Genomic DNA, 27,930 nt, shown 5'->3' with positions numbered 1-27,930 from the left:
CCTGGTCTACTTACGCGATTCAAACACGCGATGCCCACTGCAAATGGGATGAACTTACACTGGCCTCATGTGTGCCTGAAAGTGGGCCCTAACGACAATGAGGCAGTGTGCACAAAGATATAAAAAAAGGCGAGGTAGTGGGCACTTACCAAAACGCCGAGGGAATGGGTCTAACTCAATCGGCTACTCAGGCAGGGCAAACGTCTTCTAGTCCCATTCAACGCAAACGGCATTTTCAAGATAAATCTCTCTCAAAAGCTGTAGACAATCGTCACCCTATAGACCTTCCCCTTCCAGAATATCCCACAAAATGTTGCGGTCTACGTTGTCATAGGCTCCTGTAATGTCTAAAGAGGCCACATATAACGGTCTGCTTTCTACTTTTGATATTTCAATACACTCAGTAAAAACAAATAAGTTATCATCTAAACGCCTACCTATTCTGAAGCCATTCTCAAGTTCTCCCGAAATGTCATTATTCCCTGCCCATGCTTGAAGCTTTAATTTGATTGCCTGAATTGCTAGCCTGTATAGCCTGTAAACGCTCTATACGAATGAATTCTATCTTTCTCCCCCTTACCTTTATAAATTAAATTCATCTTAGTTTGTCGCCAAATGTCTGGTATTCGTCTATCTTTTAAAGTTTTTTCCACTGCTTTCACCAGGGCTTCCTTACTTTTTGGTCCTAGTTCATTAATCAGCCTAACGGGAACGTCGTCTAGCCCTGTGGCTGTGCGCTTAGAAATGTTCTCTTCCGCTTTCTTCCAGTTGAAATTTGTCACCACCAGCTCCTTTCCCATTTGGGTCTCTTTCATGCTCTTTTTTTCTTCAATTACAACCTCGTCATTGCCTTGGAAAGATTTGGCTGTTATTTTTCGGATGTAATTTATTGCCGCTTCCCCTTCCAGTCTGTTTTCATCTTCGTCTAGGATTTGTTGTTGTATTGTTGTTGACTTCCTGCCTAATCATTTTATGTACGTGGTTCCAAAATATTCTAGGTGCGGCCTTCTTTTTCTCACGTATTTCTGACAACCAACGTTCACTTTCACCTTTTAATTTTGCTTGCACCAGTATTTGAACCATAGACTTTTTCTCCCGGTATATTTCCCGTTCACTGGTTACTTCATCCTACGGTAACTGCGCCTTCTTTGGCAGCCTGTGCTCTCGAGATGCTTTCTGTCATTCGGCGATCGCTTCTCGTATCTCCCTGTTCCACCAGCTTTTCGGTTTCTTTTTTCCTTTCCAACGAACATGTTGTTTCTATTTCCGTATTTCTGTCGTTGTTACACTTGGAAGCTCATTATATTCCCACTCTTTATTTGGCCATTTGCCAAGTTCTTCCTCGACTCTAGTGACTATATTTGCTACTTGTTCAGCGTTCAAATTTGGACCGGCAATTTTTGCTCCTTGCTCTCATTCCCAACTACATATCCCATATTCAAAATGATGCATTTATGGTCACTCCCTATGGTGCTATACCCTTCCTCATCAATGACCATTTCTCTCAACTTATTATGAATTCCTTATGTCATCAGACAGTAATCAATGGTCAATTGCCGGTTTCCCACTTCCCACATGATCTGCCCTTCACACTTAGGCCCTGTATTCACGATAACGAGGTTATGTTGCTCACAAAGGTCTTGCATTGACTTCCCGTTCTTGTCGGTATAGCCATCTAAATCCTGTATGTGGGCATTCATGTCACCTAATAGGACTATTTCAGCCCTATTCCCGAAACCCTTAATATCAGCGCTTATGCATTCCACTAACTCTTTATTCTTCTCTGTGCAATTATTTCCGGCCCACAAATACGTAACGCCCAGCCAAGTTCTTTTCTCACTCATTGTACCTGATAACCAAAGATACTCTTGACATTGTGAATTTACTGTTTTCCGTTTGGCTCCCTAATGGATGAGCATTCCGACTCCCCCTCCCTTTCTTTCCGACTTAGTTCTGATGCACCCTTCCCAAACATAATTCTCAATCACTGGCGGCTCTTCTGAGTCTCTAAAAGGTGTTTCTGTAACCGCATACACCCCTATTTGTTCGCTATTTAACTGCTCCTCAATCTCTGCCCACTTTTCCTTTCTTCTGCCGCCCTGCATGTTTATGTAGCCTATTGCATGGCGAGCTCTCTTTTTGCTCTCCTCCTGTTTCTATTATCGACGGTGATGCTGTTCTGAGCTAGGTTCCCCTAGGGGACCTTCTTCATTACTACCTACTCTAGCCTCCTGAGTGAACGCGGGCCCCGTAAAAAAGCTACAGCGCGACCACCAAGTCGCCAGCCCACTTCTCGTGCCAGTCTGTAATTGAAGTGGATCCCGTCTCGTTTAAAACCACCACACCTTCTCACTTCCCTGTTTACTTCGACAACTTCGAAGCCTTTCTCTCGGATCATTTTCCATATCGCCTCATTAGCAGCCACTACGGATCAAGCTACAGAACAGGTATTCGGCTTTAACTCATGAAGAGGACCTTAGTGTTGAAGCAATGAACGACAATATTGTGGGCATCATTAAGGAGTGTGCAATGGAAGTCGGTGGTAACTCCGTTAGGCAGGATACCAGCAAACTATCGCAGGAGACGAAAGATCTGATCAAGAAACGCCAATGTATGAAAGCATCTAACCCTACAGCAAGAATAGAACTGGCAGAACTTTCGAAGTTAATCAACAAGCGTAAGACAGCTGACATAAGGAAGTATAATATGGATAGAATTGAACATGCTCTCAGGAAGCCTAAAAACAGTGAAGAAGAAACTAGGAATTGGCAAAAATCAGATGTATGCATTAAGAGACAAAGCCGGCAATATCATTACTACTATGGATGAGATAGTTCAAGTGGCTGAGGAGTTCTATAGAGATTTATACAGTACCAGTGGCAACCACGACGATAATGGAAGAGAAAATAGTCTAGACGAACTCGAAATCCCAGAGGTAACGCCGGAAGAAGTAAAGAAAGCCTTGGGAGATATGCAAAGGGGGAAGGCAGCTGGGGAGGATCAGGTAACAGCAGATTTGTTGAAGGATGGTGGACAGATTGTTCTAGAGAAACTGGCCACCCTGTATACGCAATGCCTCATGACCTCGAGTGTACCGGAATCTTGGAAGAACGCTAACATAATCCTAATCCATAAGAAAGGGGACGCCAAAGACTTGAAAAATTATAGGCCGATCAGCTTACTGTCCGTTGCGTACAAACTATTTACTAAGGTAATCGCAAATAGAATCAGGAGCACCTTAGATTTCTGTCAAGCAAAGGACCAAGCAGGATTCTGTAAAGGCTACTCAACAATAGATCATATTCACACTATCAATCAGGTGATAGAGAAATGTGCGGAATATAACCAACCCTTATATATAGCTTTCATTGATTACGAAAAAGCGTTTGATTCTGTCGAAACCTCAACAGTCATGGAGGCATTACGGAATCAGGGTGTAGACGAACCGTATGCAAAAATACTGAAAGATATCTATAGCGGCTCCACAGCCACCGTAGTCCTCCATAAAGCAAGCAACAAAATCCCAATAAAGAAAGGCGTCAGGCAGGGAGATACGATATCTCCAATGCTATTCACAGCGTGTTTACAGGAGGTATTCAGAAACCTGGATTGGGAAGAATTGGGGATAAAAGTTAATGGAGAATACCTTAGTAACTTGCGATTCGCTGATGATATTGCCTTGCTTAGTAACTCAGGGGACCAATTGCAATGCATGCTCACTGACCTGGAGAGGCAAAGCAGAAGAGTGGGTCTAAAAATGAATCTGCAGAAAACTAAAGTAATGTTTAACAGTCTCGGAAGAGAACAGCAATTTACAATAGGCAGCGAGGCACTGGAAGTTGTAAGGGAATACATCTACTTAGGGCAGGTAGTGACGGCGGATCCGGATCATGAGACGGAAATAATCAGAAAAATAAGAATGGGCTGGGGTGCGTTTGGCAGGCATTCTCAGATCATGAACAGCAGGTTGCCATTATCCCTCAAGAGAAAAGTGTATAACAGCTGTGTCTTACCAGTACTCACCTATGGGGCAGAAACCTGGAGGCTTACGAAAAGGGTTCTACTCAAATTGAGGACGACGCAACGAGCTATGGAAAGAAGAATGATAGGTGTAACGTTAAGGGATAAGAAAAGAGCAGATTGGGTGAAGGAACAAACGCGAGTTAATGACATCTTAGTTGAAATCAAGGAAAAGAAATGGGCATGGGCAGGACATGTAATGAGGAGGGAAGATAACCGATGGTCATTAAGGGTTACGGACTGGATTCCAAGGGAAGGGAAGCGTAGCAGGGGGTGGCAGAAAGTTAGGTGGGAGGATGAGATTAAGAAGTTTGCAGGGACGGCATGGCCACAGTTAGTACATGACCGGGGTTGTTGGAGAAGTATGGGAGAGGCCTTTGCCCTGCAGTGGGCGTAACCAGGCTGATGATGATGATGATATCATTCAAAGCGGACAAATTTGACATATCAATTTATATCTTGCATGAATTCATTATGTTGTGTACAAGGGTTCTCCAAAAGCTGTATTTTTATGTTACTAAATTTACTGAGATTCATGTGTAACATATCAATTTTGTCTGCTTTAGATGTACTATTGGATGCAGTTCACAGAATTGCAGTATCGTTTTTCATTGCCGAGTTAGAGTGGTAAACTTGATAGTTTCGTTTTCTGAAAATTTGCAACTCTTCCCTATTTTTAATTTAGAGATTGACCTATATCAAGAATTGGAAATTACTAACAGTCACTGGATTTGAACTTTTTCTTTTAAATGCAACAAACCTCATCAAATTTGGTGCAGTGGTTGTTGAGAAAAACAAATTCTCATTTTACGTGTATTTAATCAAAGATGGTGGGTACATAATGCTTGAAAAACTAGCGGAATACAAACTGCCTATCAACTTCAAGGGTTCCAGAGAACTGAAAGAATGTCAACATTATACTAATTCACTAAAATGGAGACATTAAAGAATTTAAAAATTATAGGCGCATTACCTTACTTCCAATATTGTATAAAATATTAAACAAAATAATTTCCAATAAAATAACAGCAACACTTCAGTCAACCAAGAGAACATGCTGGCTTCAGGAAGGGATACTCTACAATGGATCCATTTCATCAATCAGGTAATCAAGAAATCTACAGAGTACAATCAACCTCTTTATATGGCTTTCATAGATTACGAAAAGGCATTTCAGTAGAGGTACCAGCAGTCATAGAAGCATTACATAAGCAAGGAGTACAGGACACTTACGTAAATATCTTGGAAAGAATCTACAGAGATTCCACAGCTACCTCAATTCTCCACAGGAAAAATAGGAAGATACCTATAAAGAAAGTGGTCAGACAAGGAGACACAATCTCTCTAATGTTATTCACCATATGCTTGGAAGAAGTATTCAAGCTATTAAACTGGGAAGGCTTAGGAGTAAGGATCAATGGCGAATATCTCGGCAACCTTAGATTTGCAGATGAATTATATTGTCCTGTTCAGCAACACTGGGGATGAGTTACAACAAATGACTGAGGATCTGAACAGAGAGTATAAGCATGGGGTTGAAGATTAATATGCAGAAGACAAAGATAATGATCAATATCCAGGTGGCAAGGGAACAAGAGTTCAGGATTGCCAGTCAGCCTCTAGAGTCTGAAGGAGTACATTCGCCTAGGTCAATAGCTCACGGGGGACCCTGATCATGAGAAGGAAATTTACAGACGAATAAAAATGGGTTGGAGTGCATACAGCAGACATTGCCAGATCCTGACTGGAAGCATACCACTATCATTGAAAAGAAAGGTGTACAATCAATGCATTCTACTGGTGCTAACATATGGGGCAGAAACTTGGAGGTTGACAAAGAAGCCCAAGAACAAGCTAAGGACCGTGCAAAGTGCGATGGAACGAAGAATGTTAGGATTAACATTAAGAGACAGGAAGAGGGTGGTGTGAATCGGAGAGCAAATGGGGATAGCCAATATTCTAATTGACATTCGGAGAAAAAATGGAGCTGGGCAGGCCATGTAATGCCTATGCATTACCGGGGGACCAAGATAACCGGGGGACCATTTGGTTTACAGAATGGGTGCCAAGAGAAAAAAGCGCAGTCGAGGACGGCAGAAGACTAGGTGGGGTGATGAAATTAAGAAATTCACAGGCACTAGTTTGAATTGGTTGGCGCAACAAAGAGGTAATTGGTGATCGCAGGGAGAGGCCTTCGTCCTGCAGTGGACATAAAATAAGCTGATGATGATGATGACATGCATTTAGATAGGAGCACCCGAGCTAAAGCTTCCTCTTAAGGGAACCTGCCGTGGTTGCTTAGTGGCTTTGGCTATACGCTGCTAGGCACGAAGTTGCGGGATCAAATCCCGGCTGCCGCAGCTGCATTTCGATGGGGGTGAAATGCAAAAACACCTGTGTGCCGTGCATTGGGTGCGTGTTGGAGAACCCAAGGAGGTCAAAATTAATTCGGAGTCCCCCACTATGGCGTGTCCCCTAATCAGATCATAGTTTCAGCATGCAAAACCCCAGAATCTACCTCTACCTTAAGGGAATCCTAACATTTATGTGGGCTTGTTAGCTGCTTCCTCCTTGAAATTCCATGAAACAATTTCTTGCGGTGGGGAGCACAAGTGAACATTGCAAATGTTGCAGCAGATAAATGTGTAGTTTTCTAGGTTTCAGAGAGCATAATTCGCACACGTTTTTTGAGTGGGTGCTTTTGCAATTAGGCATGCAGGGACTTCTTTTCTTGTGCACATTACGTGCTTGCATATTTTCCCAAGACTTGTGCTCCATTCTTGCTTCAAAAATTTCGAGTAAAAACCCCTGCTACTTCTTTACAAAACTGCAGCAAGGTCAGCGCAGGTATAGAGGGCTGGGCAGCTTGTAGTTTGACATTGTGTAGGCGCTGTTTACCACAATGTCCAGGAATTCAAACAACATTCGAATGTAGCACTTCATTTTTGACTATCGGTCCACTTCACAGGTTGCCTTCTTTCAGCTGACAGGACACAATAGCAAATCAGGAGGTTGACACCTAGAAATGCCTTCATTTCTTCTGCCAACCTTATGAAGATGTTGCCATTCTGCTCAGCATATCAAGTGCTTTCTTTTACAAGCATTTTTTGAAGCTCTATAATTTCACAACAGCAGCAAATATTTCTAGTGCAACAAGATCCGCCGGTTAATTGCAGTTGGGATTGCACTTTATTTCCCCATGTTGCGCGCCAGAATCAGCTGTGAATAGCTTAGTTCTGCATGTTCTTATTCCATTCGATGACCCTTTGACTGCACGTATAGTTTTGCGAAGCAGAAATTGCAAAATTATTGGCTACCTTCCCTCTTTCGTTCTTATGGTGGCTTTGAATGTTTTCACTTCTCTGCGTCAATCTCTGCACCAACATTGTCAACATCTTCTAGGAATTGTAAATATTCGTCGTCAAGCTTTGAAGCGAATCCATAGTCACTGTCATCAAATAAAATCTTGTATATGTGTTTCTGATACAAGAAATCTGCGCCGTTTTCCAGCCATAATCTTCTAAAATGAATGTTTTCATCCAAAATGAAACAAAACAACAGAACAAAATTAACAAATTTATTAATTTCAAGCAGCTATTAGAACTAAAAGTTCCATCCTCAATTGAACACCGACAAATGAGATCCAGAATTCCGTCACAGTACACTGCAATGCTTCTTTCAATATAAAAAAGAAAGTTGATTATATTTGTTTTTCAAATGTTTTGATCACTGCACTTTATATTTCACACATTATCTTTCTTCATTGATTAGAGAAATCTGCGAAACAAGTACTTTAATTCGCCAGTGGTGAAGAGCCCCTTTATGGCACAACTCCACCGATGTTTCGTCAGTGCTTATGTCCTAGTGTTGCCAACCGAAACAAAATATTTCGATAATGGAACTGTAGCAGAACTGATAGTTGGGCGAGTTGGTACGAATTCATAGTAAAATATTCTTGCGCGCACAATTGACAAGGACACAGTGAAGGGGACACACGATCACCAAGCGCTCGTGTGTCCCCTTCACTGTGTCCTTGTCAATTGTGCGCGCAAGAATATTTTACTATGAATCGATAATGGAAGCTCACTAGTTCTGTAAACTGCCACTAGTAGGTTTCTAGGGGTAAAATGTATTTATGGAGGAGTCTTTCAAATTCGAGGATGCATGTCCCACGAACATTAAGGCGATATAATACCAGGACATTGCAATAGAACTGAAAATTGCGAAAGCTGGTAATGATTCATTGATGTACTGCAGGAGTTGCAAGATAAGTGCTTGTTTGTTGAATCTGCCTGTGTCATTTGTCTTTTGTCATGCTGCAGTTCAATAAAGCACCAAGACGTCATATTACTTTATTACCATATTTACTTGAAAATGGTCAAACATGAATAAAGGTCAATTTATATATAACGAACTTAGAGAGAAGTAAACAATTATAATTTGAAAATAGGTTGACCCATATATTTTTTAGAAATATTTAACTTTGAACATTGCACACCTTTATTTACCGTAAGCTCGGCTACTAAATCTCGCTGATCAATGCCACAAGCTGAATCCTTGTAAAAACTGCCAGTGAAGTTGTCCTCTTTGGATGCTTTGTAGGCGTCCTCGGCACTCCAAACGATGTCGTCCTCAGTGCCGTCAAGTGAATAATTGTAGACTCCGGCTTGCAAAAGTAGCAAACAGCCTAAAGTAGTAGGCAAATAGGTTAACATTATGGGTGAGCCAAGACCCATGTACTGCTGCTGCAGTTAGTGTAGTATAAAGTAGCGTTTACACCTTTGCTTCCTCACAGAAGCTGGCCCTCCCACGAAGCTCAGCTGCATGGTGGTTCAGTGGGCCACATTTTGAAGCTCAAAATTAAAAAGGAATATGCATTATATTTAGGACATGGTTCCAAAATATAACACCAAAGGTTCTCTTCATCTGGTAACTATGTGCACAAATGCCATATGCACAAACAAAAACATATTTCATGCACATACAGCCATTCTTCTCCTAACAGTCCTACTAGCAAACATGTCATGAATGGATACCTTGATATAAGGTCTCCAGAGAAATTCGGACAATAATATAATTCAAAAGCTAAGTATGCTTTTTATGTACTTACAAAAGTGAGAAGCAGTGTCGCGCATTTCAGCCTCAATGTACACAACAGAGCAAGCGCAAGGTCTGCGATGATTTTACTGCTGCAATACAACACGAGCATTTTTGCACGTCAACATATGCCACATGTATTAGCATGAGAGACATACAGGTATATATCGTACCTGATGAGCACAAGAAGTGTGCAAAGACTGTACAGGTAACATGCTCATTACCATTTACCAAAAGGGCATTTTGATACAAACAGGGTGTCGAAGCATATCTAGGTGTTCAGTGCAGATGAATATCGTGACTAATGTAATGAAAGCTGAAAAGGCTCACTAGGGCCCAGGACAAAGAAGATGACGCAAAGTGGACTGTTCAAATGGACCAGTGCTCGGTTAAAGGGGCCCTGCAAGTTTTTAAGGCCACAATTTTTACTCTAGACCTTTCCTTAGCAAGTCAAACAGCTAAATGCAATAGGAATCATGATAACGCACACACACTCAAATTATTGGTCACAGAAAATTTAATATACAAGCAAAATGAGAGTGACCCCCATGTCGAATTTTTATGACGATGCCACATTTCACTCTCTCATAACATGGTAGTGTGACATCCAATAGTGGCAAAGCGTCGTCGTTATGTAAAGGAAGTTGGTGTGCCATGGTTGTGAAGCCTACTCAGCTTCTTGAGGGCATCATCATGGCCTCCGCAATGGGTTGCACGCAGTTGGAGGCCATTCTATGGTTACAACAGCTTCTGCCAAGTGGCTGTTGACGCATCATGTGCTTGGCATGTTCACTCAATGTTCCCATGGTTGCAACACCTTCCTTGTGGCTGTGTGATAATTAGGCAATACTTGTAAAATGTAATGCCATAGTTTTTTTTTTTTCCACAGTATTCGCAATGTTGTGCAAGTGTAAATCACACACTGCATTTTTAACCAGTGGTCATAGGTGCTGCACATCGATGTCACGTCCATCGCATGACATCACTGCATTGTGATGCTGCTAGTGGTGCCATCCAACAAGCTTCCTCAGGAGCATTGCAGAGCCCCTTTAAAGGCCAACTACAACGAAATTTCAATTTGGTTAAATTTGTTATAAATGAGTAGTCCGTACCACTGAACCAATGTGGCAAAGCTGCAGGGCTGGTAATTGTATAGTTTTTTTTTAGTATTATTATTAGCAGTCTTTAAACAGCACCTAAGCATACGATGCATGCACCTTGTAGTGTTGCTATGATGCAAGTCCCACCACGCTGCGTCTGAGATTTTAAGCATGCCATGGGCACTGGGCACTCTGGATGGCTCGCATAGCCACACCTGGAGAGCCACAGAGCCTAATTAGAGTGCTGGGTAGCTTAAGCGTCTCATACGGGAAGAGGGCTCATTGCAGCACACCGCGGCAGTCATGGTATCTACACTACATAGCAGCATGGCTCCCAAGATTACAAAGGTCATGCCAAGGATCAGCGCATTAGATCATGCATCACTTCCAGTGAGTGGTAATGGCGGCATTTATTTTTTTCACGTAGTAGTTTTGCGGAAACCCGCAAAGTGGAGAGAAGTAATGAGGACAGTATCAAGGACGGTTACTTCTGCAAGCGATTCGTTAGACTTCCGCTTGTATTTCAAACGTAATATTTTGCACAGAGGCTTCTCTATATCTACACTCTTAAACTAGGCTTTTTACTCAGTCCAAAACTTCATTGCAGTTGGACTTCAAGATGGCCACAGTGCTCCCCCCGTTTCTACATTACGCTAGTTGTAATGTGCACTGTATTAAAAGCAGTCTCAATCAACTTGTCCCACAGGTTATCCCACCTTGCATAGCCGAGCCACATCACTTTGAGGGACTGTGTCCTAGGATGCTGACTGGCTTGCTGATCCAGAGAATTGCTTTTTCATGGGTGATTTAGCAACAGGAGAAAATGCGAACCAACATAACAAACTTTGCTATACGTACACCAGCTGATGGGGCAAAAACTAAGTCATGCTCATGTTTCCTAAGTGTTTCTACAATGCACCACAAATGGGAAGCACAGAGTATTGGCCCTAATAATGTAAAGTGCATGGCTAGCCAACTGTATTGTGATGCATATTCACTATTTCTGCATGGCCCCTCCTCACACAGGCTGCAAAAGTCCATTTGCAATGAGCACAAACTTCATTTAGTCAAGACCACAATATGACTGCAGTGAGAAATTAGAAGCTTGCGATAAAATAGACATGCTAGCCTATGAAATCATTACAGGAAAATAGAAAAATTTGTTAGATTGAGGCTGGACATCTCTTCATGTGCTACAGGACCCCTTCAATGCGTACATAGTAACCCTGCTACACTCTGACTTGTCATAAACCAATCACTTAAAACAAATGGTGGTCAACTACACCATATACTTGTTCACGCCCGAGTCAAGCATGAAAGTTGCACAAAAAAAGTTGCAGTTTTGATTGCAAGGTGAAGCATCGATAGTGATAGCAAATTAGTAGACGGCTATAAAAAATAAGGATAGTAGTTTTATCGGCTGCATAAACTTGTAAACATTCATTTACAAACTAAATTAACAAGCATGGTGTCAAAGGCAAACATGAACACATCTCACTCGATGACCATGGAAACTCGCTGTCAAAACACTGGAGTGAGGAAGCGCGGCAGCAGCAGCGAGCATATTGACCTTCATGCTGCCTCTCCCTTCAATGCGAACTAAGCAGCAAAAACAGAATGCACATAAAGCTATGAGCCCTCGGCGCACCTAGACTCTGTACTCATTGCAGATTGCTTTCAAGATAGGGCCCTTGCGGCCACGCCATATGCAACAGCTGCCGGAGTAGAACACTGCTTTGGAGCCATTGGAGCCAAAAGAACGTCCCATAAAGGCCTGGCTCACAATCAGCAATAGCAAAGGTGGGTCTGCCAGTGGTGGTCTAGCCAGTTTAGGATTTAGAGCAATTTTTGGATGTCATTCTAAAACTTTCGGAGCAGAAATATGTCGTTTTGGAACAGTTAGTATAGTGCAGCAGTAATCTGTAGCCATTTGACAAAGCTTATTACTGTGCAATCAGTAAGTGCTGTTCAACAGTGAAGCAAGACACAAAGCCAACAGCAACCAACTAAGCCTGTCTTCCCACGGACGGTATACCATGCTCGCTCGCTATGTTACAAACATTTTTATTTGGGTAGGCAAGGAACCTAATTTTGGAAACAAATAAAACTTTGTAGGCAAACGAGAACAAACATATGCACCTAAAGGCCTGCCAGTACACTTATTAGGCGTATCGGTGCTCTTGCTGTGATAGGAGATGGCGGGTGCATGCGCGTCTTATTAGGAGAAACAAAGTTTCCCGTGACAATTGCCCCCTTCCCACTTTTGGTACTCTTCAACGCGTAACATTGCTGTAGCGAAGCAAAGCTGGCTTTCGGTAACTGGCATGCAATGCACCACACTTTCTGAGCTTCGAAGCCATTGGCGAGAATGACAAAGGCGGAAACAGCGCCATTACTAACACCGACGAATTATGAAAAACAAGGCGCCGCACAGCAATCTTGGAAGCTAACGTCGAAGTATCTAGGCATAGTGTTGCCGCGGTGGTGTCTACGGCTGCCAGCGGATCTGCGTGCGAGAGCGCCGGTTCGAGGCTTCGATTAATGCAGTTTAGCACCTGCAATCTAGTAAAAAAAAGTCTGGAGAATCAGACGGCGAAGGTTTTCTTGCGTCCCAAATTTCAGACGTTGTTATACATTGACTCTATGGGATACGGTGGCGGTACCGCGAATGCCTCCGGAAAATCAGTTGAGTGTACTTGATGTTCACAAATCGATTTGTATAGTGTAGTAGTTGCATAACCCTGCTGAAAACATCGCATTGCCGTGAAAACGCGAAAATACTGCACTTTTGTGCAGTTAGCATTAATGACACTTGGGTAGTGCCGGCAAGTCATATTGTAGCAAAATGGGGCGAATGGCTCAGTTGGACCAGCACCGGGGCGCTATAATGTAAAACTATTCCAAACTTTTCTAGTCTAATTCTGGAATTGGCCCTCCGCGATTGGTCAAAAACTTTTTATACCCCCCCCCTCCACTTCACCTGTCACGCGACGTCACGAAAACCGCGATAGCTTCCCATCTGATATGACGTGTGCACACTGCTTATGCATGATTTGACCGAACAAAAGAAAAAGTTTCTGAGTCGACACCTTTTCGTCATTAGCCCTCGGCTATTGGTCAATTTTCGGGCTGCACCCACTTCACCTGCCTGTCCGGGGAAAAAAAAAAAAACGCAAAAATTGATTGCATCAAAGTGACGTGTATGCGTTAAGGGGGGACGTGGCTTTGAAAATCAGATTCCTTATCCATGGATATTTATGAAAATTGGCACAAATGTTTAGAATGTCTCCCTGATGCTTCCATGAAAGTTTCAGGGTGATATCTTAAGAACATTTTATTCACTTTTATTGAGCACTATTTTTCTTCCTCTAACTTTCTGGGGAGCCTGGGGAAATTAAAGAAACAAGATAGAAGGCTTGTTAAGTATTGAATGCATAACTAAATGCGTGCTGAAGGTCGTGACATTCTTGCTTTTTTTTTTTTCGCAACAGAATTTTTATGTTACCTTTGCATCAAGCACAATTTCGGGGAAGACGAATAGCTATATTGTAAACTTACAAAGGGTCAAGATAAAGCGAGAATGTCCCGACCTGCAGCGTGGCCCAAAAAACGTGACACACACACACAAAAAAAAACAGAGTCAATATATGTTAAACGGTAACAAAGAAATCAGCTCTAGAAACTGACAGTTTTGAGAAAACGGCTCTCAAAGTTTCACCTTCTCTTCACTTCTCTAAAAGGCACCAAATTTGTAGTCTTTGGGGTATTTTGCGAAGTGGTGCTTCTTGTACATGCGGCCTCTGGTGTGGTGTGCATCCCCCACCCCATTCTTTTTATAGGGCATTCTTTGCTGCTGTTACTCTACAAAGAGCATGGTGCCTAGGTTTCAAACCAAGAGATGTGCAGAACTCTCTGTGGGCATGAATATAGTTCCAGTGTATATTCAGGCAACCTGTACCCGCAGGCTGCTCGATTGATAGCGATCTCCAGTATAATCAGTGAGGCATTTTTTTCTTCTTTTGGTAGTATTGAGCATGTTAGTGAACGAAGGCTCCGAGTGTTAGCCGCCTTCTAAGTCATCTTTACTTGACAATGGCTGTGGAACTTGGGATCAGAGAGCCAGTGATAGATATGCAGCTGCTAGGTGCTTTCCAGAATTGTACTTTTGTATGATGCCTCAATCACTTTTGCAGCCAGGTGTCTGTGCCAACCCAAAGGGCCTAGTGGTGCTCTTTATGACGTTCTCTTCATGAAGGAGTGGTATGATAGATATTGTTACGAGCTATCGTGACAGTATGATAATAGAGTGAACGCGCAATATGCTTAGTTGCGGGTCCGAGGTGCCGATGTGCGAAATGCCTAGACGCGGGTCTGGGTGCCGAGCGCCCGTTTTGACACGTCGACATTACGGCGGGTGGACACGTCCAGACTCGCGAGGTGCAATGAGCCGAGCAGACGACGCGAGCGCCGGACCAATGGCGAACCGCGCTGGAGTCACGTGGCGGGCGCGGCCAATCACCGACTCCGGCACGACCTTCAATCATTTGCTTTTTGTGCGCTTGTTTCTGTATGGAGGAGATAGCTGAAGCGGCAAATTTGAAGACTGAGAAATGCGCTTTCCAACGAGACCAAGATGGCGGCACTCGGTAGCGCCGTTCCCATGGAGGAAGGAAACAATAAAACAATAATGATAGCATTTCCTGTCGGCAATGCTATCATGCTGATAACGCGCGTGCCGTTCGTTACTGGAAAGTACCGGGCTCGCAGCGTTTAAGAAAGGAAACGCATCAAAGCAGATGACGATTATTGTTGTGTGGCAGAAGGGGCACGCCAAAGGGTGTAAACTGTTCTTAGAGTGCATGGTCCAGCCACCCGTTGGCACAGAGCTTAACCAGTCAAAGAAAGAGCTAATATTGCTCTAACCAAGTGTAAAACATTTTAAACATTTACAAAAACAACGTGCTAACAATTACACTCCTGCGAAAAATTTACACCAGCAGCAAAGAAGGGTACATTTTGTTAGTGCTACCGCGTTTGGTTGGGCTCTATGGCACCAGGTGGCTGCACCGTGCAGACCATTTACATTTGCGCTTCTGTTCATCCCCTGAAACGACATGCAAGGGGACACAGCCAGGCCCTGTCCCCTTGCGCTTGTGTTTACCCTAATACCGGACTCGCGAAACGCTATTGCGTTAGTTATCTTCCGGTGTAAAATGACGGCCGCAATCGCGCAAATCCTGGCGCCGATCGGATAGCGGCAGTCCGCTCGTCTACTGGCTTGTAAAGGGACACGATGTCGCAGCTTGACATATTGCCAGTCGCTACATTTGCAGTCCATAATGCAACAAAGTCGAATCATAGCGCTCGCGAAAAGACAGACCAACACTGATGGCGGAGCTCTCGTCAAAGACGGAGCACGTTGTAACACAAGCAGACGACACTTACTGTGTGCCAGAAGTGCTTAAGTGTACTGAAAAATCGTTCTTATGCATTCTCTTTATGTTACTTTCATTTTATAAAAACAAATGAACTAACATTACAATTATTACGAAACTCATTTGTTTACCATAAAGTTGGAAAAATTATCGATCACACGCCCCGGTCAAACAATCGGATAGCTTGCCCCATTGGCGTCCTATGGGTGATTTCTGTCATATGGGTAGGGTGGCTTAAAATTCTGCCGAGCAGTGTGCTGCGATCGGCAGCGATGCGCATTTTTAAAACCTTATAATAAATTACACGTTTTACGCGGAGCACTTAGATGTGTCAATTAATGATCAGAATGACCTACTCTAACGACTCAGTATGTTTGAAGCAAATCGTCAAAATCGTTGCAGGGTCCCTTTAATGTGCCGAACAAAACAGTTTTCTTCTGATTAGCCGCAGGTTGCCCCATTCCGAAAGGAATAAAAAATGGCTGCTGCCAATTGCTCAGGCACTGGCTACTCGCACCTGCCGGAGAGCATGGGTTTATTTGCATATAAATAAAGCTTTTTTCGTGGCCGTGTAACGTTTTCGAGCACTTTCGGCATGTTTACGACCTCGTTCTGCCAACTCTTCTTTGCTGAGGATCTATTTTAGCGGCATTCTTAAGCTTCCGTTGCATGCCGCCGAAATTTTTGACCAGCCACCACAAGCTAAGTAAGGGAAAGTGGACCAATTGCAGACGCCAGGACCACCCTCTTTGTCCGGTTATCGATTTTCATTGCAGCGGCTCAGCCCTATCGAATCCCTCTCCACTAGAGCGTGCTCCTTGCCTATTGTCAGCCAATTAGATAAGACAACCCGCTCAGTGTAGGCAATGTTATTCGTTTTTCAAGCAAACAAAAAAGTTACCTCCTATGAACGAGGAGAGCGTCTGATTGGTTTGTTCAGACAACCCTGCGGGTGACCGCCCGCTGCTTGCGTCGGCGGTTACACAAATTTAACGTCAGGAGATTGGAATAAAAACATATTGGAATAGTTTTACGTTATAGAGCCCCTGGTCTGTGTTAAGTGTCGAAAAGGCAGCAGTAGGCAGCCCCTGGTCTGTGTATGCACGAAAAGGCAGCAGTAGCAGGTGCACGACATACGGGGCCATAATTTTATGCCACAGGTAAAGTCTTTTGGAGATGGGGGCACTTGCATATTTATCACAACAAATCGGTCTGTTTTAAGCCTACTGAGGCCCTTCTGTACACTGCATACCACAGCTAGCTGCGCATCTCACACATAGCACTTTCTTATGGTTTTTAAAGATCATGTGTAAGCAGTCACTTTGGTGTGCCTCTAGTCTTCATCGCCTGGGATCTGGCATGCCAATGTTGGATGTGGTCCGCTCCAAGTAGGCCAGTGGACCTGGCAGGCCTTGTGCTGCACCACCCATTGGCATAGACTGCTGGCTCTGTGTAGGCATGCCTTGCTGTGTGCCACCTCCTGGAGGTGCTTGTGGTTGTGGCTGCGGCTGCTGCCCAGTTGCATTTGCTGTGTCATTAAGAAGGCTTTGCCAGTAGTGAATCTTCTCATTGTACTTCTGTAGCAACTGTTCTTTGCGGGCCAGCTCATTCTTCAGCTCTGTGTTATCCTGCAGAAGCAGAGTCATTCATGCTTCGAGTCACTATCAATGCTATCGTGCTGAGGAACAAAGCCCCTTCTATCATTACTACCAGAAAGCAAACACAGTAAAAATACACACGCCTTCAATAAAGGAAACAAAACGGACCTTGCAACACTTTTTGTACTAACAGATACATAAAACTTTCCATCAGTAAATAATGCTGTCGTGAACACCTCAGCCAAATATATTACTTGCCTGCACACAGTAAGGAACCTGATACGACAACATCAAATCCATGATGCCACTGCAAACAGATGCGGGAATTACAAGGTGCTGTTGCCACCCGCATGTTGTTTTTGTGTCTTTTCTGGCTTGCCAAGCCTCTTCTCACAATAAGAGTGTCTCACAATAAGAGTGGCTTAACTGTAATTACAGAAGGGTAATTTACTAATACAGCCTTATCATTTTTCTTTTTGTGTCTTTTTCTAATATGTTCAATCTGTCATGAGTCACTTGGGGCAATCATATCATAAGAAGCCAACAAACATTGACACCAAGGACAACATAGGGGAAATTACTTGTGCTTAATAAATGAAATAAGGAAACGATAAATTATTGGAAATTAAAGTGGATGAAAAAAGAACCTGCCGCAGGTGAGAACCGAACCCACAACCTTCGCATTTCGCGTGTGATGCTCCACCAAATGAGCTACAGCAGCGCCGTCTCCCCATCCACTTTCTTGGGTATTTATGTGCCCTAGGAGAACCCTGGGAGTGTTAGCCAGCGCCACCACTCACAGACCTTAGCGGCGGATGTGGAACGTCCTTTTTGCCGCAGGCGTCACGAGAACGTGATCTTTTTGGGTGAAGGCAACTGGTCAATAAACCCACACATGCTACCTGAAGGCATCAATGTTGCCGGATTCGAGACCCCCGTTATGTAATAAACGAGAAGAAAGCAGGTTAACCGAGGGGCCCAATTTTTATTAGTCATATCATAAGAAGCCGACAAACACTGACACCAAGGACAACATAGGGGAAATTACCTGTGCTTAATAAATGAAATAAGAAAACGATAAATTATTGGAAATTGAAGTGGATGAAGAAACAACCTACCTCAGGGGGGAACCGAACCGGTGATGGAAAGTTTTATACAAAACAAGTTAAAATAAATGGGCCCCCTTCTCCTACAGTCCGAGGTGAGGCCCTGGGCTGCAGCCCCCTTAGCCCCCTTAGCCCCCTTAGCCCCCCCCCCCCCCTCTTCCAGCGCTGTACACAGCGTGGAAAGCCTGCGCTTTGGTCTGATGCGGTACCCACAATCTTTTGCCGTATCTTCGAGAATATCTCTATGAGCAGCCCATGCAAAACAGAATGGCCTCACATGCAACAGATGAAGGCCGGTCATCAAAGAGAATGTCCCCACTCTCAGTTGAACTGTCATACACATTGGAGGCATGTGACAATGGAAACCTGCACGAGCTCGAAGACATAGACAGCGGATAACATGCTTCTTAATTTAAGCAAATATGTGTTTTGCTTTATTCACCCAAGGGACCTAGAAAACCAACCATGTCTCAGGCGTATGACGCATAAAAATAGGGAAAAAAAGGCTATTCTGTAAACATTTTTAAAACACAATTAACCTACAAAAAAAAACAAGTGCTGCATGTAACGAATAATGTGGCCTACATTCTCCCTAAACAAAATTTTGCTGCCATTATTAAAGCATTGGGGAAGTTTTGTTAGCATTAGATATATCACCTTGAGAAAGGCAGAAAACGATGGTTTACCAATTTTTATTTAACACCTAATTAGGTCACGCAATTCATTTATTCCTGTACCTCATCTGAACCAATCCTGTACATGAACCCCGTTTCTTCGCATATGAGCTCTGAATTTCGTTCCTTCACGAGACAGTGAAAACACGCACATAAGGTTTAAATAGGAAAGCAAACTACAAACTCGATCCATCTGATTGCGGTCATGCTTGAACGCAACTGCAACGCTGCGTTCAAGCGCGGCCATGCTTCTCTGTTCGGCATGCTCCAACGCTGTCGGCCGGAGCACGTGGCTGTGGCGTTCAGAACAAGGCGACGGTGGTACCATCTCGATTTTCAATAAAAAATGCCTCAGTGCGGAGCACTCGTTGGACCAACTCTCCCAATCTAGTACCCTCTACCGAAAGTGATCGTCCCCCGGTTGCATACTCAGGATAAGAGTAACCAGATGTGGCTGTGTTGGCCTTTTTTTTTTTTAAGATTTTGCCCGCTTCTTGTCACACTATTATCAAATACCCAAAGCGGCACGTGGATCCTCTTGCTGGGTAGCAACACTAGCCTATGGTACTGTGCAACCCATGGCACACCATGAGAGCGCAGGATATGCCCAGCACAGCACTGTGTGGGCCATTAGTGACCCATACACCAAACCTTTATTACATTTCTTATGTCACAGACTGCACGAGGTGCAGGCTAGCAGATAGCAGTACTCTCACGGTTTGGCAGAGGTGCATAACATGCCCAAAATAGTTGCTAACAAAGGCAAAACACAAGTTTTGAAAGCCAAAAGAAAGCGTCAATGTCTTTGTGTAAATAAGACACTCCCTTCCAGAGCAATCATGTTCGAATAAATACAAGCTGGAACACATACAGTGTCATCCCCTTTTTCACAAAAATTGAAAATCTGATTACTACAACTGATTATTATTATATCTGAGCATAAAGCTGCTATTCAGAACCCAAGAACATTTCATTCATTCCTAATAGTGCAAACACAGCACTTGTCATAAAAGGTTGCAGTGCTTTGCAGAAACCTTACTAAAGAGTAAAAGATGCTCTATGGTGCAAATTGAAGCATTAACAAAACCTTAATTTCAGCTTTTAAGCCCTGAACCCTGAACTTTAGCCCTGGGGTGGTGCCAGGGGGGAGGCACCCCCCCCCCTCCCCGAGTGCCAAAAAGCTGATCCAAGGTAGGCGGTATGAAACAAAATGTCAATTTTGATGTCTTATAATTTGGAGGCAGATGTATGAAAGCTGCACCGCTTACAATAAGCATAACAATTTATTACAGAAAATTTCTGATCATAAGCTTATTCTATAAGCTCACGCTTGTGATAGAATAAGCACTTGAAATACAGTGCGAACTGCCGCAATGAGATAAAAATGGTTCCAACGGTTCTAAATGGATTTAAAAATGGGCTGCTAGAGTGAACCGGCAAATTCGTTTCGCAGATGTAATAGCCTCGGCCACAAAGTCGCAAGTCGGGTCAAACAAGTTGAGAGGTCATGACCCTTCTAAGACGCAGCTTTTCTCACAGAAAACCGTCGGGGCAACGCTGCCTACTCTCTGAAAGACCCGGTAAGCCACCAATCCTTGCAAGACGCCACCACTTAGTCAGCCATCCATTCCACCAACCCAATTGCTTTCAGTGAAGGCGCCCGCGCCGACGCACTTGGGAGTGTTGTGGCTCAAAGTGGCGTTTGGGCCTGGAATCCACCAAGCCCATCGACAAGTACATCCGGTAGTAGGAATGAAGGAAAAATCGTGCAGATCACACGCACTGTGGGAGTCGATGTATACGAAGCTTTCTGTGCTGTTTGCTTTGATTGACGATAATTTAGCGGTGATGTTGACGGTAAATGTTTCAAATTCTTCAACCTCCAGTCCAACGTGGGAGTGCCGATTTGACGTTAAGGTTAGGTTACCTTGCGTGCACCCCTGCTGTTTGTCTGCATGATGATGTGTGGTGTTTTATGGCGCAAGGACCAGGTTTGGTTAAAGAGCGCCATGACAGGTTGTAATGTTGACAATGTATTATGGATGACGTGCACAATGAATTTCTCATGGTAGATGTCACATGGCTGTAAAAGGGCCTAAAACCTGTAGCTGTAAGTGGCATAGAATATATAGTTGCTAAAGTAATGACAGTGACTAGGCAGTGATGTGGGCTATGGCAATGGGCTTTCGTTAAAACTATATGTACTAAAACAACACTGACACCAGAGTTTCAAGAGAGCCCTTGAATGCAGGGCTGTTAGTCATGTGCTAAAAATTGCCTGGCCAAATGATTTTCAGGGTGTCGGTTTCGGCTAAAAAAATCTAAGACTATTTGCAGTTTAAAAAATGGTTCGTCACTAAGAAAAAATGCAGGATGGAGAGGTATATTTTCCCGATATGCAGAAGGGAAATACTTTTTCCTCCCTTTTTCTATTGCAGTGCACTGGATAAGAACATACAGGACTGTCAGGCTGTCGCCGCACCTACTACAAGTAGGAGGATCCCCGCCAGTCAAGAGGTAGGAGTGAGTGCTGTAAGTGTGTCCTATTCTTAATTGGGCAAAGTACTTCCTTGTACCGTGTAGTTTTGTCACTTATCCAATTCCGCAATTTTGGTTTTATAATATGTAACTTATTCAATGTTTGTGTATCCCACTCTGCTTACCAATGATTCCTCAATTTAGGGCGCAGAAAGGGCTTTAGGTCTGTAGCAGGAATGGGGATATTTCCATCTGCGTCGCTAAAACTCACTGACGTAGCGTTTTCGTCAGCAGCTAAGTTGCCTTTTATACCTTTATGGCCAGGTACCCAGCATAGTATAATCGCTTGGTTGCACATATATGCGCAGCATAACAAGCTATACAGCTCATTAAAAACCAAATTCTTATGCTTCCGTAAGCTAATTAGGGCTCTCACTACACTTAATGAGTCTGTGAAGACAATAGCATTAGCAATATTTGTGAGCCGTATGTGTTGAATGGCCTTAAGAATGGCGTATGCTTCCGCTGTAAAGATATTGGTGTGTGGGTTTAGTGGTCCAGATGTTGAGAAAGTGAGGGTCCCAAAGCTGCGTAAGCAACACCAGCTGGAGACTTCGAAGCATCTGTGTAAAATTCATCACATGAGTACTTCTCCTTAAGTTCCAGAAAATGCGAATATATATGTGTGCCTCCGGAGCTTGTTTCTATATTTCTAAGAACGAGATGTTGCATTGGATAGTCTGCCACTCCCAAGGCGGTGGAAGCCATGTAGGAGCCATTAGGACATTGTGTAAAAGAGGGACCCCTGTTTTTTCTGAGAGTTCTTCCAACCGGAGGGACAGAGGAGGCCTAGTGGCTGGGCGGTTACGAAACAGCCTAGCAGTGGACAAGTCGCATATAGTAGAATGACAAGGATGTTTAACATCTGAGCCAACTTTAACACGTAGGAGAAAGTTAAATATGTCCTTTGGTAGTGCAGTGACCATTCGTTTGATTCAACGTAGAGGCTTTGCACAGGGCTAGTCCTAAAGGCGCCTGTAGCAAGGCGGATACCTAAGTGGTGAATAGGATCTAGCATTTTCAGAGCACTAGGTCCGGCAGAATTATAGACTATTGCTCCGTAGTAAAGGCCTGTTAATATTAGACGTTTGTGCAGCTTTAAAAGGCACCGCCTGTCGCTTCCCCAAGATGTACGTGACAAGAGCTTCACCAGGTTCATAGACTTGAGGCACTTTGATTTCAGATACTTCAGGTGTGGTTCAAAAGTCAGCTTACTGTCTAAAAGGATTCCTAGAAATTTGTGTTCATGGCTCACAGATAGCCGTTCTTCATTTAGATGTAGCTCTTGTTAGAAAACAGGACGCATTTACTTTTTTGTGGGTTTAGCTTGAAACCGTTTTGGTCCGCCCACTTAGATAATTTATTTATGCAAAGCTGTACTTGTCGCTCGCAGATACTTATGTTACATGATTTGAAACCTATCTGGATGTCATCCACATATATATAGAATAAAACATATGTGGTATGGCAGTCTGGATCGAGTTCATTTTGACAATAAAAAGAGTGCAGCTTAGCACACCACCTTGTGGAACACCAGCCTCTTGCGTAAATGGACGAGACATAACGTTACCAACTCTAACACGGAACGTCCGATTGGAGAGGTAACTATGAATCACGTTCAGCAAGTTGCCTCGAACTCCCATTTCAGACAGGTCACGGAGGATTCCAAAGCGCCAGGTAGTGTCGTATGCCTTTTCCATATCTAAAAATACTGACAGAAAGAACTGTTTGTGGACAAAGGCATCACGGATATTTGTCTCAATGCCGACAAGGTGATCTGTTGTGGATCTACCCTCCCTAAATCCGCACTGAAAGGGATCGAGTATCTTGTTACTTTCAAGAAAATGGATGAGGTGACAGTTAATCATCTTCTCAAACAATTTGCATAGACAGCTAGTCAGAGCTATAGGCCCATAACTGTTGGGTGAGGAAGGGTCCTTGGCCTCCTTGAGAATAGGGATTACGATTGCTTCTTTCCAGAGAGAAGGAATGTAGCCGGCAGAGAACATGGAATTGAAGAGTGACAGTAGTGTTTTTTGGGTTTCAGGGTGTAAGTGTCTGATCATCTCATACATTATTCTGTCACTTCCTGGAGCGGACTTGTTGCAACAGTTCAGTGAGGCCTGGAACTCAGCCATCCCAAATGGACGATAGTATGCTTCATTGTATGTGCTTTTCCAACTCAAATGCAGCTGTTCTGCTAGTCGCTGGTATTTTAGGAATGTATCTGCATAATAAGATGTACTGGAAATGTGCTCGAAATGTGCTCCTAGACAATTAGCTTGGTCCTCAAGAGCGTCTGCTTGTGTGTTTACTAATGGTAGAGGATGAGTTTCGCAGCCTTTTAATTTGTTTACCCTGTTCCAAACTTTTCTTTCGTCAGTATAAGAATTAATGTCGGAAATATATTTTTTCCAGCTATCTCTTTTGGCATGGCGGCGCGTTCTTCTGCCTTCTGATTTTATTTTCTTAAAGCTGATAAGGTTTTCGATAGTCGGAGAGTCACGGAGCTGATTCCAAGCCTTATTCTGTTTCTTTCGTGCTTCCTTACATTCATCGTTCCACCAGGGAACACGTCGTTTATTAGGCGATGCATTTGTTTGCGGGACACATATTGACGCTACGTCGAGAATAAATGCGGTTAAACATGACACTGCATCGACAATACTAAGCGGACGAATATCCTCCCAGGTCATATATGTCAGCTCTCCATATCGCTGCCAGTTCACTGAGTCAACTTTCCACTGGGGTACATGTGGAGAACATTCGTCCCGTTTCCTTAATTTTAAAACAATCGGGAAATGATCACTCCCGTATGGATCCTCATGTACTTTCCACTCCAAGTACGGCACGACTGTACTTGAAACAATGGATAACTCTATAGATGAAAATGTCTTGTGCGCAACGCTGTAAAAAGTTGGCTCCTTATTTAGCAAGCATGCACCCGTGCTGAAGAGGAAGTTTTCAATCAGACACCCTCTGGTATCACACCTAGAGTCACCCCACAAGGTATGATGGGCATTTAAGTCTCCAACGACAATGTAGGGTTCCGGAAGTTGCGCAATAAAGCTTTCAAACTCAGCTTTGGAGAGTTGACAGTTGGGAGGAATGTATAAGGATGCAATTGTCAGCAGTTTACTAAAAAGTACTGCTCTGACTGCAACTGCCTCTAGGGGCATTTTAAGCTGTAACTACCGGCAAGCAACACTCTTATCTACTATTACTGCCACACTGCCCGACGAGGCAAGGGCCTCGTTGCGGTCTTTTCGGAAAATGGCATACAGTCGGAGAAAGTTTGTTTGTGACGGTTTAAGATGCGTTTCTTGGACACACAGCACCTTTGGGGTGTACCTATGTAAAAGTTCCTTAATGACGTCTAGGTTGTGGAGTAAACCCCTCATATTCCACTGTAATATCTGTGTGTCCATATTATGTATGTTTTGTGCTGTGTGTCTAAGAGATATAGATTAGATTAGCTCATGAGGCCTTTCCAGGCCCCGTGATACGGAATTTTTCGTTATTCCCGGTGCGCTCGAAATTTTTCTTTCTTCCCGCTGCGCCGTTGCTTGGACGTCTGAGACGACGAAGTTGTCTTTGTTGTGTCCATCACCTCGTCTGAGGTGGTGGATTGTGCCTGCACAGCGGGCGCGTTCGCGGGGGTCGTGGGCCTATCAGCACGCGTGGTGGCCTTAGGTCCAACAGGCCCGAGGGCCTGCTGTTCCTCCTTTGCGGGGGCTGAAACAGCGCTGGCTGCTCCGGCCAGGGGGGCTGATGGCGTGACCGCCGTCACCCTCCGTGTGATTTGGGCGGCTGCCGAATGATGTAGCGCTGCCCCCGGCGCGCTACATCGGTGTAGGACGGACTAGATTGGTTCATCGAGAAGCGCTTGTGCGCCTCTTGGAAGGAAAGGTTCAGTTTGATTTTGATTTCGATTATTTGTTTTTATTTTTTCTAGGATGGGCAAGAACGGGAGTACGCTGGATGATCCCCGTCACAGTTAGCACAATGGGAGGTGGAAGTGCAAGTGTCAGATGAGTGCTCGTTTGATGCACATTTTGCACAAATAGTGCGCCCTCGGCAGCTTTGTGAACCGTGCCCGAACCGCTGACACTTGAAGCATCGGCATGGGTTAGGAATGTATGGTCTTACACGGAGTTCGCAGTATCCTGTTTCTATTGAGTCTGGTAAATTGCTAGTTCCAAAAGTTAAGATTACGTGTTTTGTGAGGATTTCCTTGCCGTCCCGCCTAATCGTTATTCTCTGGACCTTTACTACATTTTGATCTTGCCATCCCTCAAGTAGCTCACTTTCACTAAGATCGAGCAGGTTATCTTCAGACGACACCGCGGACAGTGTTCAAAGATCTGTGTGGGCCTACTGAAACTGGAATGTCCCCAAAAGCAATTAGTTTTGACAATTTACTGTGTCTTGTCACGAAGTTCAAGAAGGAGATCGCCGCTTCCCATTTTAGTTACTTTGTAGCCTGGGCCGATGGAGTTTGCCAATGATTTTGCCACAACAAAAGGAGATATTGTTCGGACTGTCTTGCTTTCATGTTGACTGTGAATAACATGGAATTTTGGGAATGTTTCTTTCTGACTCATGAAAAAGTTGAAGGAATCTTCGGTGCGCCCCCTCTTGAAGGAGCGGATCAGGGAGTGGAGGGAAAGTTGATTCCATGAGTAATAGTAATATATTCGGCAGGGATGGCCGCCCCCCACCATGGAGCCCAACAAGGGGATGACACAGGACGAAAAGTATTCCGTTCTGCGCACGCCAGCGGTACATCCCCACTATAACCAAATACCTATACCCGAGGCTGGGCATAATGCACAAGTGAAGAGAAGACAGGAAAGAGGAAAAGGTGAGAGAGAAAGACAAAGATGGAGAGGAGGACAGGAAAAGGCGACTACCGATTTCCCCAGGTGGGTCAGCCTGGAGGTGCCGTCTATGTGAAGCCGAGGCCGAAGAGGTGTGTTGCCTCCGCCAGGGGGCCTTAAAGGGCCAAACACCCAGCATCGGCCCAACCCCCAGGATCCCCCTTTCCCCAGAAACGGCTAAGCCGCGCACGGCTACACGCGGGAGGGGCCAACCCTCATGTGCTCGGGTACGTGGTGTCGCAACACACCAAACGCCTGCTTACGCAGACACCCCTGCGGGGCTGTTTGTCTGCATAGTACACAGAACACACAGGGAGAAGTGTTTGCTTGAGGCATTGTTATGCACCATATTTTTATAATGTCTGAGGGTTGAATATTGTCAATGCCTCGCATGGCACATTGCCTCATTGACATTAATTGAATTATGGCATCTTTTATTCCGCCCCCGTCGAAATGCGGCTACCAAGGTCGGGATCAAATCCGCGATTTCGAGATGAGACATAGCCGCAAAGCTACCGCGGTGGGCACCAAAGTGTTGCTTTGATGTGCCGACGTTTCCGTGGTGTCTCCTAGAACCTGCGGTGTGCTTTAAATAATGCAGCTCTTTTTCTGCACGCTCTACATAAGTTGTCCGCTTGACATATTTGCATGGTGTTTATTTGTCATAAATAGCAGGGACGTATCGTACCGTACCTTGAATTTAAATTTATTTTGTTTCCCAGTAACCGCTGCCATGCCTTAGTAGTAGCGTTTCGTTGCCTTCTCATGTCATCTTTTCTTCTTCTGTCCCCGTCATTGCTTTGAAAGAGACTCCATATAGGATGCTGTCCGAGGCCACATTGGTGGCCTAGCTTGTGTAGTGAACAGTGTACAGTCGGATAGCTGTTATTTGCATTTGTGAAACCTGCTGTACTGTATGACTGAATGTGACACTGACTGAAATGCCTATTGTGTGCTCTATTTTTGCAGTTCTCTCCTCTCTTCTATTTGGTTTTGTTATTCTTTTCCCACGTACTTTTTGTTATTCTTTTTCCCATTTCCAGCGTTTAGAATCACCAGCCGGCACCACAATAGTGTATGAACTTTTTTTTTTTCTGTAATCTAGTGCATCTTCACCAAAGTTGGAATTCATATGCACATTGTTTAGAGGTGTTAAGTCTCTCTCCTGTTGTGAAATATACTCTTTTGAAGCTATATTGCGATCTATTCAACTGATGTTATTTTGTTGCTGCTAGGTGCCTGTTTTTTTTTTTTTCCTTCATTTAATGTATGTGCTTACCATGTATTATATAAATTTTAATTTATACCTTACTGCGATGCTTGAATAGCTTATTCACACTTATGTGTTTAGGAGGCCTTTCAGCACAGTTAGAAATAGTCAAAACACAACACATAAGTTCCCCACCTCCCCAAAGGAACTCAGTTGTTGTGGGTGCCGCCCCAGTCGAAAGATCCTGGTGCCGCCCCTGCCTGAGCCACCTC

The 27,930-nt window shown here is 44.0% G+C and overlaps 1 protein-coding gene across 2 annotated transcripts in view; it reads right to left on the bottom strand.

The window, feature by feature from the left end:
- Positions 1-16,135: 16,135 nt before the first annotated feature.
- Positions 16,136-27,930, bottom strand: part of LOC135900934 (mediator of RNA polymerase II transcription subunit 28-like) — a 33,306-nt gene continuing 21,511 nt past the window's right edge. For both annotated transcript variants that reach the window (XM_065430550.2, XM_065430542.2), the window contains exon 5: positions 16,136-17,280. In XM_065430550.2, the coding sequence (XP_065286622.1) occupies positions 16,993-17,280 (288 nt within the window). In that variant the 3' untranslated portion in view covers positions 16,136-16,992. The remainder of the gene's footprint in view (positions 17,281-27,930) is intronic.

The sequence above is a fragment of the Dermacentor albipictus genome, chromosome 1, assembly GCF_038994185.2.
Source record: "Dermacentor albipictus isolate Rhodes 1998 colony chromosome 1, USDA_Dalb.pri_finalv2, whole genome shotgun sequence".
In the NCBI taxonomy this organism is placed as follows: domain Eukaryota; kingdom Metazoa; phylum Arthropoda; class Arachnida; order Ixodida; family Ixodidae; genus Dermacentor; species Dermacentor albipictus.
This window is presented reverse-complemented; position numbering and strand designations above follow the sequence as displayed.